This window comes from Corylus avellana, chromosome ca9 (assembly GCF_901000735.1).
Source record: "Corylus avellana chromosome ca9, CavTom2PMs-1.0".
Lineage (NCBI taxonomy): Eukaryota > Viridiplantae > Streptophyta > Magnoliopsida > Fagales > Betulaceae > Corylus > Corylus avellana.
Genome location: NC_081549.1, coordinates 2,742,452 through 2,758,386, shown reverse-complemented (window position 1 = coordinate 2,758,386; position 15,935 = coordinate 2,742,452). Strand labels below are relative to the sequence as shown.

The window sequence follows — 15,935 nt, the reverse complement described above, 5'->3', positions numbered from 1 at the left end:
GATTGTGATACGATCGAAAGATCGATCAAACTCTCTAGATTTTGTATCATCCCCCTGCATTAGTTTGATGGATCTAACTTTTTTGAATTGTGTCATATTGGTACACTATTCTGATAGAGGGTGATACGATTGAAGGATTGATCAAACTCTTTGAATTTTGTATCATCTGGGCGCACTAGTCTCAATCGTGATACGTTCGAAGAATCGATTGAACCCTTTCGATTTTGTATCATCTTGGTGCACTAGCCTGATCAATGTGATACAATCGAATCATCAATCAAACTCTTTGAATTTTGTATCATCCATTTGCACTATTCCAATTGATCGAACTCTTTAAATTTTGTTTTATCTCGGTGCACTCGTCCGATAGATCTTAATGTCGTATATGCACACAAATCTATTTTGTGTTGGATAATGACACGCCATGGTGGGCCTTTTTTTATTGGTTGCTATTACGTGGTGTCTTTTAGACATGTTTTGTCTCTTGTGAGAATGGTTCATCTTTTCCTTGGTCGTAGAATGCTCTACGGCTTCATAGTGAAGCATCCTTAAGTGTGAAGCACTTTGGCCTATTTTCTATATATATATATTGAAGCCTCACATTTCGTCATTGTGACACCCCACTCCAATGACATACAATATTGTTCATTTTTTATTCTTCCAAATTAAACTTTCCAGTAGGCCACTCATTCTAATACTTCTCTCACAGAAATATGCTTAATTGCGGAGTTCTGATGGGATCATGAACATCACAGCTTTAAAACGCATTGTTGTCATAAAAAATAAAAGTATACATATAAGCACATTTCCATCTATATATCCAGGCGATGTGGGACATCACAGTCATTGGCTTAAGCTTGGCAGCAACTCCATATGAGAGACAAAAAAGAGAGTGCAACAAGCTTTAAGGGATTAAGAGATATTTTTCTCTTTTGGAATAAATTCTCTTTTATGTGAGTTGAGCTTGGGTGTATTGGGGCATTTGAGTTTAAGTGGTTTTGTTTATACTACTCTTTGTACTCCACCTTTTGTTAATAAATTTCTCTTAGATCGTCTCCGCTAGTGGATGTAGGTTTTTTAAGCCGAACCACTTAAATCTTGGTGTCTTGTGTGACTAGTTATTTTCTATTATGCTATTTTTCTGCTTCATTGGTGATCCTATAATTATTTTATCTCAACATTTTGTTCTTACCAGATCAAATAATTCACATTCTTCCAACCAATCCTTATCAGATTTGTCAAAACAAAATCTCTATTAGAATCAAATTTGTCTGAAAATCCTACCCATCAACCTGTTCGGATCAAATTTGGAGGGTTCAGCAATAGCCCAGAGTTTCGTACTCCTATCAACAACAAATAACCAATAAATTCTGATCCATTAATTTCAAACCATATAGGTACTCACAGTTGGGTTCATAAATGGAGGTCGAGCACATAATGTAATCCCAGACTCTCTGAAGTTTGGGGGAAGTTTTAGGAGCTTGACAACTGAAGGTCTCTACTACATCCAGGAAAGGATCAAAGAGGTAAAACTTGCACTCATTGCTTGGCCTTTTATAATAGACGGTTATACAACCGAGATGATGTGACAGCAAAAATTAGTTTTTAAATTCACAAAAGCTCGTAAAAAGAAAAATTAAAGGTTAATTTTCGGTACCACATCATCTCAGTTGCATGAGAGTCATATAGCCGTCTACTGCATAGTATTTTACCAGGCAAAGAAGTATAGTAACTACAGTTGTTCCACATACAGGTGGTAGAGACACAAGCTGCCGTGCACGGATGTAGTGCCACGGTGGACTTCAAGGAGGAGACACCAATGCCTCATCCGGTGACGGTTAACGATGAAGCACTGTATGAACACGTGAAGAAGGTTGGTGAAATCATGCTCGGAAAACCCAATGTGCAGCTTTTCCCGGTGACCATGGGAGCGGAGGACTTCAGCTTTTTCTCACAGAAAACTGCTGCTGCAATTTTTGTGGTTGGGACAAAGAATGAAACCCTAAAATCAGATCAACACTTGCACTCTCCTTACTTTTTTATTGATGAAGAGGCTCTTCCAATAGGTGCAGCACTTCATGCTGCTGCGGCAATCTCATACTTGGATAACCATGCTGCTGAGACACACAAGAAACATGGGTTTGTTCGAAACGAAGAACTCTAAGAAACATCGATGTATCATGTATGAATAGGAAAAAACACTATAATAATCGCAGTAAGAAATGTGTTCTGTCAGGCTGCACAGAAAATAAACTATTGGGAAATCATAACGTTGCAAAAAAACAAATGGATATGAACAATTATAATAATGATAAAAGAAACAACAATAGCAGTGAGAAATGTGTCATCATTATATCACAAATCGCTGGATTGCAATCCTCTTCTTGACGAGGAATGATAAGTTTAGAAACAAATTTTACAAAAAAAATTTTACAAAATGATTGAAAATGAGATAAATTCAACTTCTAAAAAATTCAATCATATACACCACATAAAATTTTTTTTTTATAAAATTTGTTTGTAAACCTGGCATTTTTTCTTAAGTAAATGAGTTAGAATGTCAGACTCTTCAACCCTAACCCAATAATTTTGAGATGGGCTTTTCAAAACAAAAAAAAAAAAAATTCTTTTGTTGCCCTCCTTTTGCCTCTCCTCTCTTCTCTTCTCTCTTTCTTTCTTTCTCTCTTATGAAGCATACACTCCTCCACATGAATTTGTAAAAATATGACCGTTTCAGAGCAAGAATCACATTGCATTGATTTGAGGTGAAAAATTGAACCTTGGCAATCAAAATGCCTCTGTGCTACGTCAGGGTGCAGAAACTTGCAGCTTTAGCATCAAAATAGAAGGCCTGTATCTCGGTTTTCTTTGCACATCAATAAATTAGGATTCTTGTTTAGATTCCATAATCTACAATTCCACGGTAAAAGGGAGCCAGGATTTTGAATTCTATAGAAAGAATTAATTCAAATAAATCCAATACCATTTCACGAAATGCAGCTCTAAATCTGCAAAACCATGGCATTGCATGAGAAGAGATACAAAAGAACCCAGCCTTCTGAACTAAATCCGACTGTAACCAGCGATTTTTCTAACTCCTCTTTCCCTCATTTTCTCCCTCACAAGGGAAACATCCAACCACCGGTCTGCTGCTGCATAGATGTTGGACAACAGCACATAATTACCAGAATTAAGGGGCTCAAGCTCAAGAAGGCGAGCTGCAATCACCTCCCCCAATTCAATATCACACTGTTCCTTACAGGCCCCAAGAAGTGCACCCCAGGCACCAGCATGTGGCTCCAAAGGCATTGTTTTTATAAGCTCATAAGCTGCTTTCAACCTTCCTGACCTGCTGAGAAGATCAACCATACAAGCATAATGATTAGGAGAGGGTACGATAGAGTACTCATTTTTCATGGATTCGAAGTAGTGCCAACCCTCCTCAACAAGCCCACCGTGACTACATGCTGTCAGGATGACCGTAAAGGCCACCTCATCCGGAACCAGCCCTTCGTTTAGCATCCTATCGAAAAGGACAACAGCCCGGTTCCCATGCCCATGATAGGACAACCCTTGTATCATGGAACAATACGAGATTAGGTCCTTCTGGGGCATCTCCTCAAACAACTTCGCCGCCCTCTCCATATTTCCACACTTCGCATTCATGTCAATAAGAGCTGCAGCAACATGAGGTTGACGAAGATCAATTGCGCTTCTGCTCAGATACGAATCAACCCATTTAGCCAAATCCAAACTACCCACTTGGGAACAAGCCGACATCAAGCTTACCAAAACAAACTCATCAGGCTTAACATCCCTCGATTCCATTTCAAGAAAAACTTTCACCGCCTCGTTAGGCTCACCATTCTGAGCATAACCCGATATCAAAGCTGACCACGCAACAATATCCCTAACAGGGACCTGCTCAAACAAGAACCTTGCGGACACCATGTCACCTGCCTTTGCATACCCATCAATCATCGTAGTATAAGAAACCGCATTCTTCTCGGGCATTTCATCAAATATCCTTTTAGCACCCTTCAAGTCACCCAGTCTCACAAGCCCACTAATAACTGCATTCCATGACACAATATTTCTCTGCGGCATAACGTCGAACAGTTCCTTCGCCTCCGCTAAATCCCCAACAGTAACATACCCAACAACCATAGCCGTCCAGGAAACAACATTTTTCTCAGTCATGTCATCGAAAACCTTACGAGCACACACAATCTCTCTACATTTCCCGTACAAGTCAATCAAACTCGTCCCGACGTAGGCATCCCCTTCAGCCCCATACCTCAACGCCGATCCATGAATGGCCCGCCCTAGCCTAACCTCACGCGCACTCGAACACACTTTTATCAGCGACGGATACGTGTACTTATCGGGCACACCCTCCTCTCTCTTCATGCGAATAAAGACAGAAACGGTGTCGCTGAGATGCGACTTTTCGCAGTAACCTTTGATGAGACAGTTCCAGAGAAAGGTATTGGGTCTGAGAACGCGGTTGAAGACGCTGGTGGAGTAGGAGAGGGTGGAAAGAGAGTTGCAGAGGGAGACGAAGAGGTTGACGACGAAGTGGTCTTGCTCGAGGCCTTTGCGGATGATGTGGGCGTGGAGTTGGTGGAGGTGGAGGGAGGTCTTGCAGGCTCTGATTAAGGTTGGGACTGAAGGGAGAGTGGTGGTGACGGTGGTGGGTTCGAGTTGGCGGAGGCTATTATTGAAGTAGGGAAAGGTAGAATAGCGGCGGAGAAGAGGCATGGAAGTGAAAGAGGCCGTGTTGGCATGGCTGTTAGATACAGGGCCTTTTGCCGTTCCCTTTGTGCCTTCGGCTTTGTTTCAGGGTAAATTAAATTGGCCGGAGATAAAAAGGAGGAGAATCTGGTAATTGCGACATAAATTCTCACATAAATTTGTAAAAAAATTATAATAAAAAATATAATACCCTTAACATCAGCGTTTTAGGGTAATCCTAAGATACAAATAGGTATAAAGATTATTTTAAGTAAAAATAAAAATATATATTTTTATCTCACAATTTTTTTATTTTTTTTTTATGTCAAAAAATATCTCTAAGGCAGGGCTTTTCGGAGCTATCCTTGCAGAGTAAACTCCATTCCGTGTAACGCACCCTTAGAAGTTTCCTTAAACAGAGCTGGTTAAATCACTGGGTGGCCCTAAGAGATTGTTTACACCCATGAGGTGTTAAACCTTGGACCTTGAAGGGATCAAACCTTAAGACCAAGGTCTTTACCACTTGGGCCAACCGGTCCAACCCCTTGCAGAGTAAATTCCGTTTCATGTATCGCACCCTTAGAAGTTTCCTTAAACAGAGCTGGTTAAATCACTGGGTGGCCCTAAGAGATTGTTTATACCCATGAGGTGTTAAACCTTGGACCTTGAAGGAACCAAACCTTAAGACCAAGGCCTTCACCACTTGGGCCAACCGGTCCAACCCCTTGAGACGTTTGAGATTGTGATTTCACAATAATAATCTGAGTTTTTAAAGGCATTGCGATTTAAAAAGAACTTAATCTAAAATAATATGTAATAGTCAGTGCATTTGAGATTGCAAATTCACAAGAATAATTTACGTTTTAAAAGACATTATGATTTAAAAATATTTAATCTAAAATAATATGTAATAGTCGTGCGTTTGAGATCGTAATTTTACAAGAATAATATGTTTTTTAAAGGCATTGCGATTGGCATTAGGCCCGATAAAACTCGTGTCCGAGTGAAGAGTCACAGAACGCGAGCGAGAATAAAGTCACGGAGCTTTCAAGACAAAAACACAAACAGATGGTGTTGTGGTCGTACCCACCCACGCCCAGACAGCTAGCCTTGACGGTCTGCTTCTTCGTCACCGGCGCATCACTCTTCGCCGTCGGAGTCCACCTGTCCTTCGCAAACATAGGCCCTCAACAAGCCCGTGCCAAGGCCCGTAGCGATGTCATCAAAGATCGCCTCAGGAAGATGCTCGATGATTAGCCTGAAAGAGCAAGCGCTTGTCCCTCAACAGCTTCTCCACGGTTTTCTATCTACTTTACTCGAATACCCAATTCCCGCATTTGCTTTTGGTGTTGAACTTCTTCGTCTTTGCATAACTTAAATTCCCCATATTCGATGAGAAGATATCTTTCGAGACCAACTGATTTTCCCTCTGTTTGCAAGCTTTTAGAAACATATAGATTCTAGGCTTAATTTCTTTCTCTGTTGTGTGTTTTGTGAAGAATGAACTCAATTTTGATGTAGCGAGACTGTCCCTGCAATTTGTTTGGGGGAAATGATATAAGCATTTTTACGTGAAAAGGGTGAGAGTTTTTTTAAGGATCGAGGAATGTGGTTTAGCATGAGAAAGGTAAAGTCTAACGTATAAGATATGTGAATTGTTGTCTTTTAAAAGAAAGAAAACATTATGAAGGCCAAGAAAATGTGGATTCAAACATCTCTAGAAAGGAATCCATAGTCCCAGCAAAAAAGGGTTGGGAGTTAATCCGCATTATACTAAAATGCAACCAAATGGGTATTTGGATTCATCCACATTCCCAAAAATCTTAAAAGAATACTTCGATCCAAATGCCCAATGAATGTTTATCAAAACTATGTTTCAATTTTGAAAACACTATCTTAATGTCTTTGTTTTTGGTTTGGATAAAGGTTTTTTTTTTATTTTTTTTTAAAAAAAAGAAATTATGGAAAGAAATTCTTTTAACATAGTTTATTATACTCACATTCGTATTTAAAATATGTGATTTTTACATTACATACGAACACTTTCTAAAAGTGCATGCAAGACTTGTAAGCTCTATTGAAAATATATGTAAAAATTGTATATTTTAAAGATATGCATCAATTTAATAAAAAAATTAAGCTGTGCTTAGCAAAGGAGTGGCCGAACCAGACCTAAAAATCTAAAAAATTCTTTTCAAAATCAATCATAATATTCTTACTTTTTACATCACCTCAATCACTTTTTTTATTATTTAACTAAAAAAATTACTACAAAATAAATTTTTTTACTATTTTATATAAAATATTCTTACTTTTTTTCTTATATCAATCAAATCACACTTCAGTCTACTTCATTTTTCATGCCATTTGCCAAACACACCCTTAGTGAGCTTTTAGAAACTTTGCCAAATGAAATTTTCCTAAATTGATTTTTTTTTTATTAAAAAAAAAAAGAAAAAAGAAAAAAACAACTAGACGAAGATCCCATTATTAGTTTATTACCTTTCCAAGTCTCTGCTCTCTTTTTGGGCAAGGCACAGTAACCAGCAAGGCAGCAACCATACATGGGCAAAAATCACAGATTCATAGACACACAAAACAAAAGTGGCAAATAATGGAGGTGCAAGCCCAAGAACCACACCAAGAAGGACAAGAGAAACAGCTGAAGCGGCGGCGTGTCACCGTAGACCGACACACCAAGGTGGACGGGCGACACAGGCGGGTCCGGATACCGGTGAACTGCTGCCCCGGTATCTTCCGGCTGACGGAGGAGCTGGGTCACCGCTCCGACGGCCAGACCATCCAGTGGCTCCTCAGTCAGGTCCGTCCGGACCTCGTCCTCCCGGGGTCGTCCCAGGCTCGCCTGGCTCGCAACTCGGCCTGCACGCCCTCACCCACTTGCGCGACCAGGGTACAGGAAGATGGTTTGGACCAGAAGGCAGTGGCTCTTCCTAACCCAAGGCCCACGGTCAGGGCCACTGTGGTTCAGGCTTCTACGGTGTTCTACGATACCCCAGCAACGTTGGGTAAGTGAGTCCGTCTTACCCATTTCTGATGTTTTTGTTTGGTTGACTGGAAAGTGTGGGAAGAGGAATGAAACTTATGTTGTATTTAATCCCATAAAAGAAGGTTAGGTTTATGTCTCAAGAATTTCTATTTTCAGTATGTGGGACCAAAGTGGCCCGGCCCCTCTTCTCTTAACTCACTAAAAAGGGGGGTGGTTGTTTTGGATTTGGTGATTGTGAAAGAAAAGATTCTGGTTTTTGGATGTCCCATGCAATCTGGTGTGGGTTCAGGTCCTTGCATTTAGTACATTTCCCACATGCGGAAGATTTTAACTCATAACCTACTGGAACATATCAAGAAAAAAGGAATTTAGGAAGATTATAAAGTAAATACTGTTAACCATTCTTCAGGGTGATTTAGGGGAATCATTTTGATTGTGTGTCATGAAATTGGCCTTTTTTTTTTTCTTGAGAAAATTAGATGATTCAAGTAGGAAGCACGGGGAAAAGAATGTTAGTTTTGTTTAATTTACGGTGCGTACCATTGATGTTTGGTAGTTGAACTATGAGATTACAAAATGGATATCTGAATTACCAATACCATTATTTTCAGTTTTAGAAATGTACCCTTGATGTTTCTGGTACACAAGCAGTTGGAAATATCTCTAGCCTTATTATTTATGTCCTGATTGTGGGGTTTTCCTTATTTACTTTGCCCTCAAGGGGACTATTTGTTCATATTTTTATCATAACAATGATTTTGTAAGTGTTGGAGATAATTTTTATGCTTTACTTTATAGTGCCTTTAAGAGTTTAGTTATGTATGGTTTCTGTGCTTGTTGTCATTAAATCCTTTCCTGAAATTGTTAGCAGATAAGGCAGAGAGATTGATTGCTGGTGCTGCTGCATATGGCTCTCAACTAGTTGTGTTTCCAGAAGCATTTGTTGGTGGTTATCCACATGGAGTGATGTTTGAGGGTTTTGTAGAAACCCATCTAACCTCTGAAAACAAGGAGTTCCAAAAGTATTTGGCCTCCGCTATTGATGTGCCAGGTACAAACCCTTTCCATTAAAATGAAGTTGCTGCCTCTTGCACAAACTTTACATGCCAAATATATCTGAAATATGTGATACTTGGTGTCAATGTCAGAAGTGCAGACACTAAATTACCATGTGTAGATGTGCTTGAGCATGTGTTCTGGCTGCTAACTCCTGCAAAATTGTAGGTTTATAATACACAAACCTCGTAGGGACTTTCTCCACCATGTTTGTTCATTTGTTTCTGCCATATGATGTACTTTGCCATCCTAATCGAAAAGAAGAAAAGAAATGATATATTTTGCCATATAAAAGTCAACATCTCTCTCTCTTACATTAGTTTTACATCTACCTAAAAAGAAGTAGCAGTAGTTGCTAATTGCTAATCAAGGCTTAACAACTTTATGCCTAGTACATATTTCGAGCTTTAAGCTTTACACACTGTATTATTTCATTTTGTAACCCATGGAACCAACTATCAAGTGTAATTCTATTCCTCTTGCAGTGAAAAACCCATGGAACCGACTATCAAATCTAATTCTATTCTTCTTGCAGTGAAATTTATGTTGGATATTTGTTTAAACAGGACCTGAAGTTGACAGACTTGCTGAAATCTCGGGTAGATATAAAGTTCACTTGGTGATGGGAGTAGTTGAAAGAGTTGGATCTTCGCTCTTTAGCGCCATTCTGTTTTTTGATTCTCTGGGCCGTTTTCTTGGAAAACATCGAAAGCTAATGCCAATGGAATCAGAATGTGCAGTGTGGTGGCCAGGAGATAAATCATTACTGCCTGTATATGAGTCTCCAATCGGGAAAATAGGTGGCCTTATCTGCTGGGATAATAGAATGCCTTCTCTAAGAACTGAATTGTATGCAAAAGGTATTCCTTTTGTCATTGATACTTACTGTTTTCATGGCTTTTAAAAGATCTCCCTAGTGTTATATGATGTTGTCTCTGTTGTCATTTGTATCGACCATTATCATTATGCAATACGAAGAACTGGATTTTGTGTGTATGCAAGCACTCATGCTGTTATCTATAAGTAATTTAGGGTTAAGTGCGCTTTGGTCCTAAAGTTTCCATGTTGTCCCTGTTTTTTCAATTGCAACAATGTTACAAACAAACTTTTGCTACTGTTTTAATGCTGTTGGTTGAAATAGCACCCTAATCCATATGGCATTGCATTTGCTAGATAGCCACTTGCGATATTTCTTCAAATTTGTTGCTAACATGGCACCCACAACCCAGTCTCCGATCTTACTTAGATATCATATTAGCTTAAGTGTTGATAACTTTAGTCAAACTCCTCATCAATTGGTAGAAAAATCATGTTAGGTTGCTGTTATATATATGTATGTGTACGTTAGTCTTGTGGTTAATAAATTTGTTATTCTTGGAGGCAACACCACTTGGTCAAGAAACTAGTACTTATGGTATTGAACAACCTTGTTTAAAGGAAAACTGTGTTGAAATTGACTTGGAAAATCTTCTCACGGATGTTGGCTACTGATTAAAATTTTAGACTGGCTTTCAAATGAATATAATAATTTTTTTTTAATAAGTAATTGGCCCCAACAGATGGGGGAAGGGGAGATTCGAAGTACTACTTCATAAGGTATGGTCCTCAACTGATTGAGCTATCCCGTGAATTGGATAAAGTTGGAAAAGCATACCCGTAAATATTATGACAATGTCAAGCAATGTATTCCAAAGCTTCATTACAGACTATGGTTCTTCAATCTTTTGTTTTAATCATTCTGCCCCTATATGTAGGCATTGAAATATATTGTGCACCTACGGCCGAAGCGAGGGAGATATGGCGGTCATCAATGAGCCACATTGCTCTAGAAGGTAGCTGCTTTGTTCTATCTGCCAACCAATTCTGTAGAAGAAAAGATTATCTTCTGTCACCAGAAGGTGTTTCTGGAGGTTCAGATGGTGATATCTCCGATGATACAATCATATGCGCTGGAGGTAGTGTTATTATATCACCATCAGGGACCATTCTGGCAGGACCTAATTACCAAGGGGAATCCCTCATCTCAGCTGATCTAGGTAGGATTTTATATCTCTGCTTTACTGCTAACAATTTGGAACTGTCCAAATCTGAAAATTTAAGCTTTTTTCTTTTGGTGGAAGATAGATTTGACCAAAGTAGTCTCCCAAATCTGAAAAAATTATTTTCACTATTTGATGTTCCAGATCTTGGAGAGATTACTCAAGCAAAGCTAGATTTTAGAGGAATTGGGCATCGTCTGGGACCAGACTCTGTCAATCAGACTGCAGATAGACTTGATCCGATTTTCTTAACAACTGCTGTGAAAACCGAGGTTCCTGATGAGCTGTGATGGTGACTTAGCTGTGTTATGTTTGAGTTTTGAGTCTTCTTGGCACCAAATTAGGGTTTGTATTATCTTATCTGTAGTGTTTAGATGTACAGAGATTAGGCAGTGGGGTAAATATGTCAAATACATTTGTAGAAATCAAACATTTTTGAGTAGATGCTTCTTGGGCAATTTTGGTGGTCAGAGTGCCCAGGGTCAGAGTTTGATGAATATGTTAGTCCTGGAATATTTGCGATTTTATCTATGAAATTCCATACATCAAACGTGCTATTTTTGTGTATGTAATTTTTATTCATCCACTGGCCACCCCAAGGTAGCCACGTGGTCTTTTTTTTTTTATTATTATTTTATTATTTTATTACGAGTAAGGCTCTACATTTGTTTCAGATTTCTCAGAATAAGTGTTTCAGATTTCAAAATTATAGGAGTTTTTTTATTTTTTATTTTTTAAAAAAAATATATTGCCCCAACATAATTTCCTGGTAACTTTGTGGCCTTGGGCAGAATAATTCCAAAAAAGTCAGATATAGATGCCCTTCAAGGGGCCGAAAGAAAAGGTACAAATAAGGAAATACATAGCACTTGAAGAGGAGAAACTTCGCTTAATTAGTACAACTTTCTACAAAAAAGAGCTATAGACAGTGGACATAAATATTCCTACCAACGGAAAACATTCTAATGCAAATTGAGTTGCCATGAGGGATAGCAAGCCTCCATCATCATCAAGCCAAGCGGCTTTGGAAAATGCATGTACCGCATTCTCACCGCCTGGATTTTCTTGCATTGTGGCTTTCACCTCTGGCTTCTCCTAGCCTTGACTTAGGACCATTACCCAGCACCATTGCAGGTGGTCTCTCCTGAGCTGCGTTGACAAGATCACGGGAAGGCCAGGGCGGTGCCGGCCCCCCCATTTGCCGTGTTGGACTAGCATAAACTCTGGGGGAGCCCATACCCATACCAGAGCTAGACAACATTTGGTCCCTCAGACCCTTCACTGATTTATACCCCTGCAGTTCATCCCCATACCCTTTTCCTTGAGCTTGCCTTTCCAGTTCCAAGAATCTCCCCCAGTCTGACCTATCCGAGTTATGATGAAGTTCAACTCCATCGGATATACTTCTTTGCAGAGAAGTGCTTCTCCTTGGTGCTCTTCCGGAGGTAGACTTCCTTCCTTTGATTTCTTCTTCGTCGATTTGAACCATTCTCGGATCACGACCAAACCCCGAAGAATGAATCCACTTATAGCTCTTGTTATGGTTGTCCATATTCAATTCTATTGAATGAAGATCACTTTCAGCAGCCGAGTCGTCTTCTTCAAACTCTTCTCCATCTTCTACTTCTCCTCCATCCTCTTCCTTCTCTTCGCTCGGATGGGAACTGAAGCGAGCTCTACTTAACAACGCAGCAATGTCTTTATCATTGGGATGACTCACAGAACTCCGTCCCCCTCTTTCTACCAATCTCTTGGTCCCCAGAAAAGCTTCAAGCTGATTCCTCAATTTATCAACAGCTGCATTTTTCTCCTCAGCCTGATGCTTTGCCTCCGAGAGCTTCATCTGAGCTCTCTCCTCATGCAAAGCATTGGCCAACTGCATCATCCCCCTTTCCTCCTCAACCTCTTTCCGAATTTTCACAGACTCTCTCTTCAGCTCCTCCACTTGGGCTTCATCTTCGCCAACATCCCTTGCTAATTCGTCGCACACTTGCTCCACTATCTCTCTTGCTCTCTTTTCACTCTCAAGCTCTTTCACCGCCTTAACAAGAGTCGTCTTTGTCTCCGCCAGCTCTCTCCCGAGCTTCTTGTTCAAGCTCTCCAACCGCCTCCTCAGCTTCCTCTCCACCTCAAGCTCTCCCGCAACGGACTCAACGGCAGCCTCAACAGCTTCCTGTCCTTTGCTCTTCCACGCTGCCTTCTCCTCCGCAAAACACTTGATCAAATAGTTGATCTCGCTCTGGTCCGAGCGCTGCTCTTGGATAAGCTGATTGACCTGCAAGCGAGCCCTCTCCAGCTCTGCATGTAAGGCAGAGATCAGGGACATGCTCGTCGAAGGCCGATCCTCCTGACCCCACACACGGTTGATAATCTTGAGTAGCTCTTTGGATGTGGTTAGAGCATTACTCACATCTTTCAACCGCGTCTTCCCTCCGACTGTCGATCCACTGGGAGTCTGCGCTCGAGATCTGCTACTCTCAATCTGCATCAAAATCAAATAACAGATATATGTAAATCAAAAATTCCTCTTGCATGAAATGAATACAAATCAGTATTGAAAATGCTAGCTCATCTATGCTATAAATAATCACAATTGAGGCTCTCTGTGAGATTCTGTAAACCAGTTTCAGCCAAATACAAATCAATGTAGGACTTTTGCAATACGATCATGTTTTAGGTGAATGAATTATCAGCTATCAAAAAAAAATTGAAGTAAATTTGATACTTCATATATACCTCCATTAAACTGGCATTGCTTAGAGCGTCAATAGGTCCGACATGGTGGTGGTCCGTCAGCCTAAGCCTCTGAGATATGGAAACGGACGGCGTTCCTCTCCGGCGACTACCTGTTCCCGACCGATCCATCCTCTGCAAAAAACGACAGCGTTTTACAACCATTTCCTCAACCAAGTAAAAAATTAGCAAGATCGCGAAATTCAGCAAATACGGACCTCCGAAACGGGACTGTGCGACGGATCGGACAAATGCGGCGGCAAAGAGCCGGAGTGCACGGACCTGGCCATCCTCTCTCTGGCTCTGAGCCGCCTCTCGTCGGCGCGTTCCTTCACGCTCGGCGACGGCATCTCGTTCATCTCCCACAGCGTCGCCGCCAGCTTCCTCGCCGACACCGGCGCCTGCGCCGGCTTCGTTCTAGCGCCATGACCAGGGTACTTGGGCGACTCCACGGCCCTGCACAATGCGGAAGACGACGCGGGAGACCGCGACGAACCCATCAGCCTCCAAGTAGGCACAGGCGTGCTCGATCCGCCCCTCTTGCCGCCCACCAGTATGGCCCTCTTGAACCTGTAGTTCTGGATTATCGACGAGGAGGACGACGCCGATGATGTGCACCCTCGCTTTCTGATCTTCCCGGGGATCATCAAGTCCATCCCCCCCCGGTTCTGCCTTGGCATTATCAGTCGAAAGTTGTAGAACCTAGATCCACAACCTCATGAATTTTGGATTTCTGCGAAATGGAGTGGATCTGGAGAGATTTGTGGGAGTGAGTGAGACTGAGAGGAAAGCAAATCATAGCCTTGTAAGAGCTTTTTGATGACCTCCACTGCTTCTATTTTACTACTACTCGTAGATTTCTGATCGCTACAGACTGTATGCTGGTACAAGGGCGTCTAAAGTGACTACACAGAAAGAGAAGGAGGAGCAATCGGATGCGGCCGGGATCGTAAGACTGATCACGTGGCGGTCAAACGACTCTTGTGATTGGGTGTTGCTGGGACCAATCCTGTGGTCCCGGTATATTAGCGAAGCTTAGATGGACTTTTGACTGGGGGCTATAAATTCAAATCGGGTTAAATTAGGACAAGTTTGATTGAGAATCTCAGCATATGACATACATTTAGCCAAGTTAATCAAATCGGACTTACTTTTTTTTTTTTCTTTCTTTTTTGGGCAAAAACAAAGAAAAATGGTAAGGGAGGTAAAAATGAATGTCATATGAATTAGTTATCAATATGATAAAATTACTTACGTAATAAGTAATAAGTGTAATGTGAATTATCACATGGTATTCCACAATTTTAATTGCAAACATAATAATTGGCACGTAGGCTGGGACATCAAATTATTTTAAAAAAAAAAAAATTATATTTAGTCATCCCTAACTACTATTCTATATGATATTTCTCTAATGTTTCAATTTTTACAATGTTTTCATGACTTACTATTGGAGTTGCAATGTCCGCATTAATCTTTCCAAAATAACAAAAGGGCCTTCAATCTACCATTCTATTGAATTTTTGCCTTTTTTTTTTCTTTAATAATTATTTACTTTCTTTTAATAATTTTTATGAATTTGTTGCTTTGTTTTTTTTTTTTTTTTTTGTTATTTTGAGTGCAGAATGAGGCATTACAACCCCAATAGCAAATTCAAGAGACATTGCCAAATTTAAAATATTACAAATAAGGTGATAGCTATAGTTTTCCCATTAAATTTTGCTAACAATTGTTTTATTAAAAAGAGAAATCAAAAGTTCAGGAGATGGGATTTGATTCAAAGCCAAATTCAAAACACATATTCTTCAAGATCAAATGAGAATGAACTTACAGGATTACTAGCCTCATTGGGTCTGGGATTCGGCTTACATGCTATTATTAAAGTAGCAACATGTATGTTGTAGTTTAATCAACGGTCAAAATTGAATTTCTCAAAATCTCTCTTCATTTTTTCTCTCCTATTAAAAGCTTCTAAAAGTAAATCAACTTTAAAATTCAATTTTGATCGTTGATTAAATTACAGCGTACACGTTGTTATTTTAGATTTAATAACAGCATATAAGCCAGATCCTTGGGTCTGATTCTTCACCAATTATTTATGATCATTGGTTATTTAAGGGTCCCATTAAGCTCATGGGGAATATACCTGCTTCAATTACTTATCATATTAAAAATTGTAATTCTATGACTTTAACTTCTTTTATATATGTATATATTTTATTTTTTCTTTGAGCCTCCTCAATTTTGATTGTTGCTGAAGCAAAGTCTCAGCTGTTAAACTAGGGTGGCAATTTGAATTTGTTCGAGTGTTGGAGTATGGGTATAAAACCATATAAGTTAATCCAAACTCGATTAATTTAATAAAA

General features: G+C 39.9%; 4 protein-coding genes across 6 annotated transcripts in view; 2 read left to right on the top strand and 2 right to left on the bottom strand.

The window, feature by feature from the left end:
- The window catches only part of LOC132191703 (pentatricopeptide repeat-containing protein At3g09040, mitochondrial-like), a 9,381-nt gene extending 4,561 nt beyond the window's left edge, over positions 1-4,820 (bottom strand). Inside the window, exon 1 of the mRNA XM_059606795.1 lies at positions 3,065-4,820. Coding sequence (XP_059462778.1) covers positions 3,065-4,761 — 1,697 coding nt within the window. The 5' untranslated portion in view covers positions 4,762-4,820. The remainder of the gene's footprint in view (positions 1-3,064) is intronic.
- LOC132191309 (IAA-amino acid hydrolase ILR1-like) lies at positions 1,332-2,270 on the top strand. The gene has a single exon (XM_059606257.1). The coding sequence runs from the start codon at positions 1,820-1,822 to the stop codon at positions 2,162-2,164; it is 345 nt and encodes a 114-aa protein (XP_059462240.1). The 5' UTR covers positions 1,332-1,819; the 3' UTR covers positions 2,165-2,270.
- A 2,432-nt stretch (positions 4,821-7,252) lies between the features above and the next one.
- LOC132191872 (bifunctional nitrilase/nitrile hydratase NIT4B-like) lies at positions 7,253-11,393 on the top strand. 3 transcript variants are annotated; one of them, XM_059606989.1, is made up of 5 exons: positions 7,253-7,760; positions 8,613-8,792; positions 9,364-9,657; positions 10,552-10,833; positions 10,981-11,393. In XM_059606989.1, the coding sequence occupies exons 1-5, from the start codon at positions 7,349-7,351 to the stop codon at positions 11,124-11,126; spliced, it is 1,314 nt and encodes a 437-aa protein (XP_059462972.1). In that variant the 5' UTR covers positions 7,253-7,348; the 3' UTR covers positions 11,127-11,393. The 3 variants fall into 3 exon arrangements, with proteins under 3 accessions (XP_059462972.1, XP_059462971.1, XP_059462973.1); XM_059606988.1 differs by having other exon boundaries at positions 8,610-8,792; XM_059606990.1 differs by lacking the exon at positions 8,613-8,792.
- A 232-nt stretch (positions 11,394-11,625) lies between these two features.
- On the bottom strand, positions 11,626-14,454 carry LOC132162040 (uncharacterized protein At5g41620). Its single transcript, XM_059572287.1, has 3 exons — positions 13,788-14,454; positions 13,573-13,704; positions 11,626-13,318 (listed from the first exon to the last, which is right to left on the bottom strand). The coding sequence occupies exons 1-3, from the start codon at positions 14,247-14,249 to the stop codon at positions 11,885-11,887; spliced, it is 2,028 nt and encodes a 675-aa protein (XP_059428270.1). The 5' UTR covers positions 14,250-14,454; the 3' UTR covers positions 11,626-11,884.
- Between the last annotated feature and the right edge of the window lie 1,481 nt (positions 14,455-15,935).

Excerpts from the sequence above, each read along its gene's own strand:
- LOC132191309 (XM_059606257.1), top strand. The coding sequence starts at position 1,820 with ATGCCTCATCCGGTGACGGTTAACGATGAAGCACTGTATGAACACGTG.
- LOC132191872 (XM_059606988.1), top strand. The coding sequence starts at position 7,349 with ATGGAGGTGCAAGCCCAAGAACCACACCAAGAAGGACAAGAGAAACAG. Across the intron at positions 8,793-9,363 it reads CTCCGCTATTGATGTGCCAG|GACCTGAAGTTGACAGACTT; the intron begins GTACAAACCCTT and ends TTGTTTAAACAG. Across the intron at positions 10,834-10,980 it reads CCTCATCTCAGCTGATCTAG|ATCTTGGAGAGATTACTCAA; the intron begins GTAGGATTTTAT and ends TTGATGTTCCAG.
- LOC132162040 (XM_059572287.1), bottom strand. The coding sequence starts at position 14,249 with ATGCCAAGGCAGAACCGGGGGGGGATGGACTTGATGATCCCCGGGAAG. Across the intron at positions 13,705-13,787 it reads CGCACAGTCCCGTTTCGGAG|AGGATGGATCGGTCGGGAAC; the intron begins GTCCGTATTTGC and ends CGTTTTTTGCAG. Across the intron at positions 13,319-13,572 it reads GCAATGCCAGTTTAATGGAG|ATTGAGAGTAGCAGATCTCG; the intron begins GTATATATGAAG and ends ATTTTGATGCAG.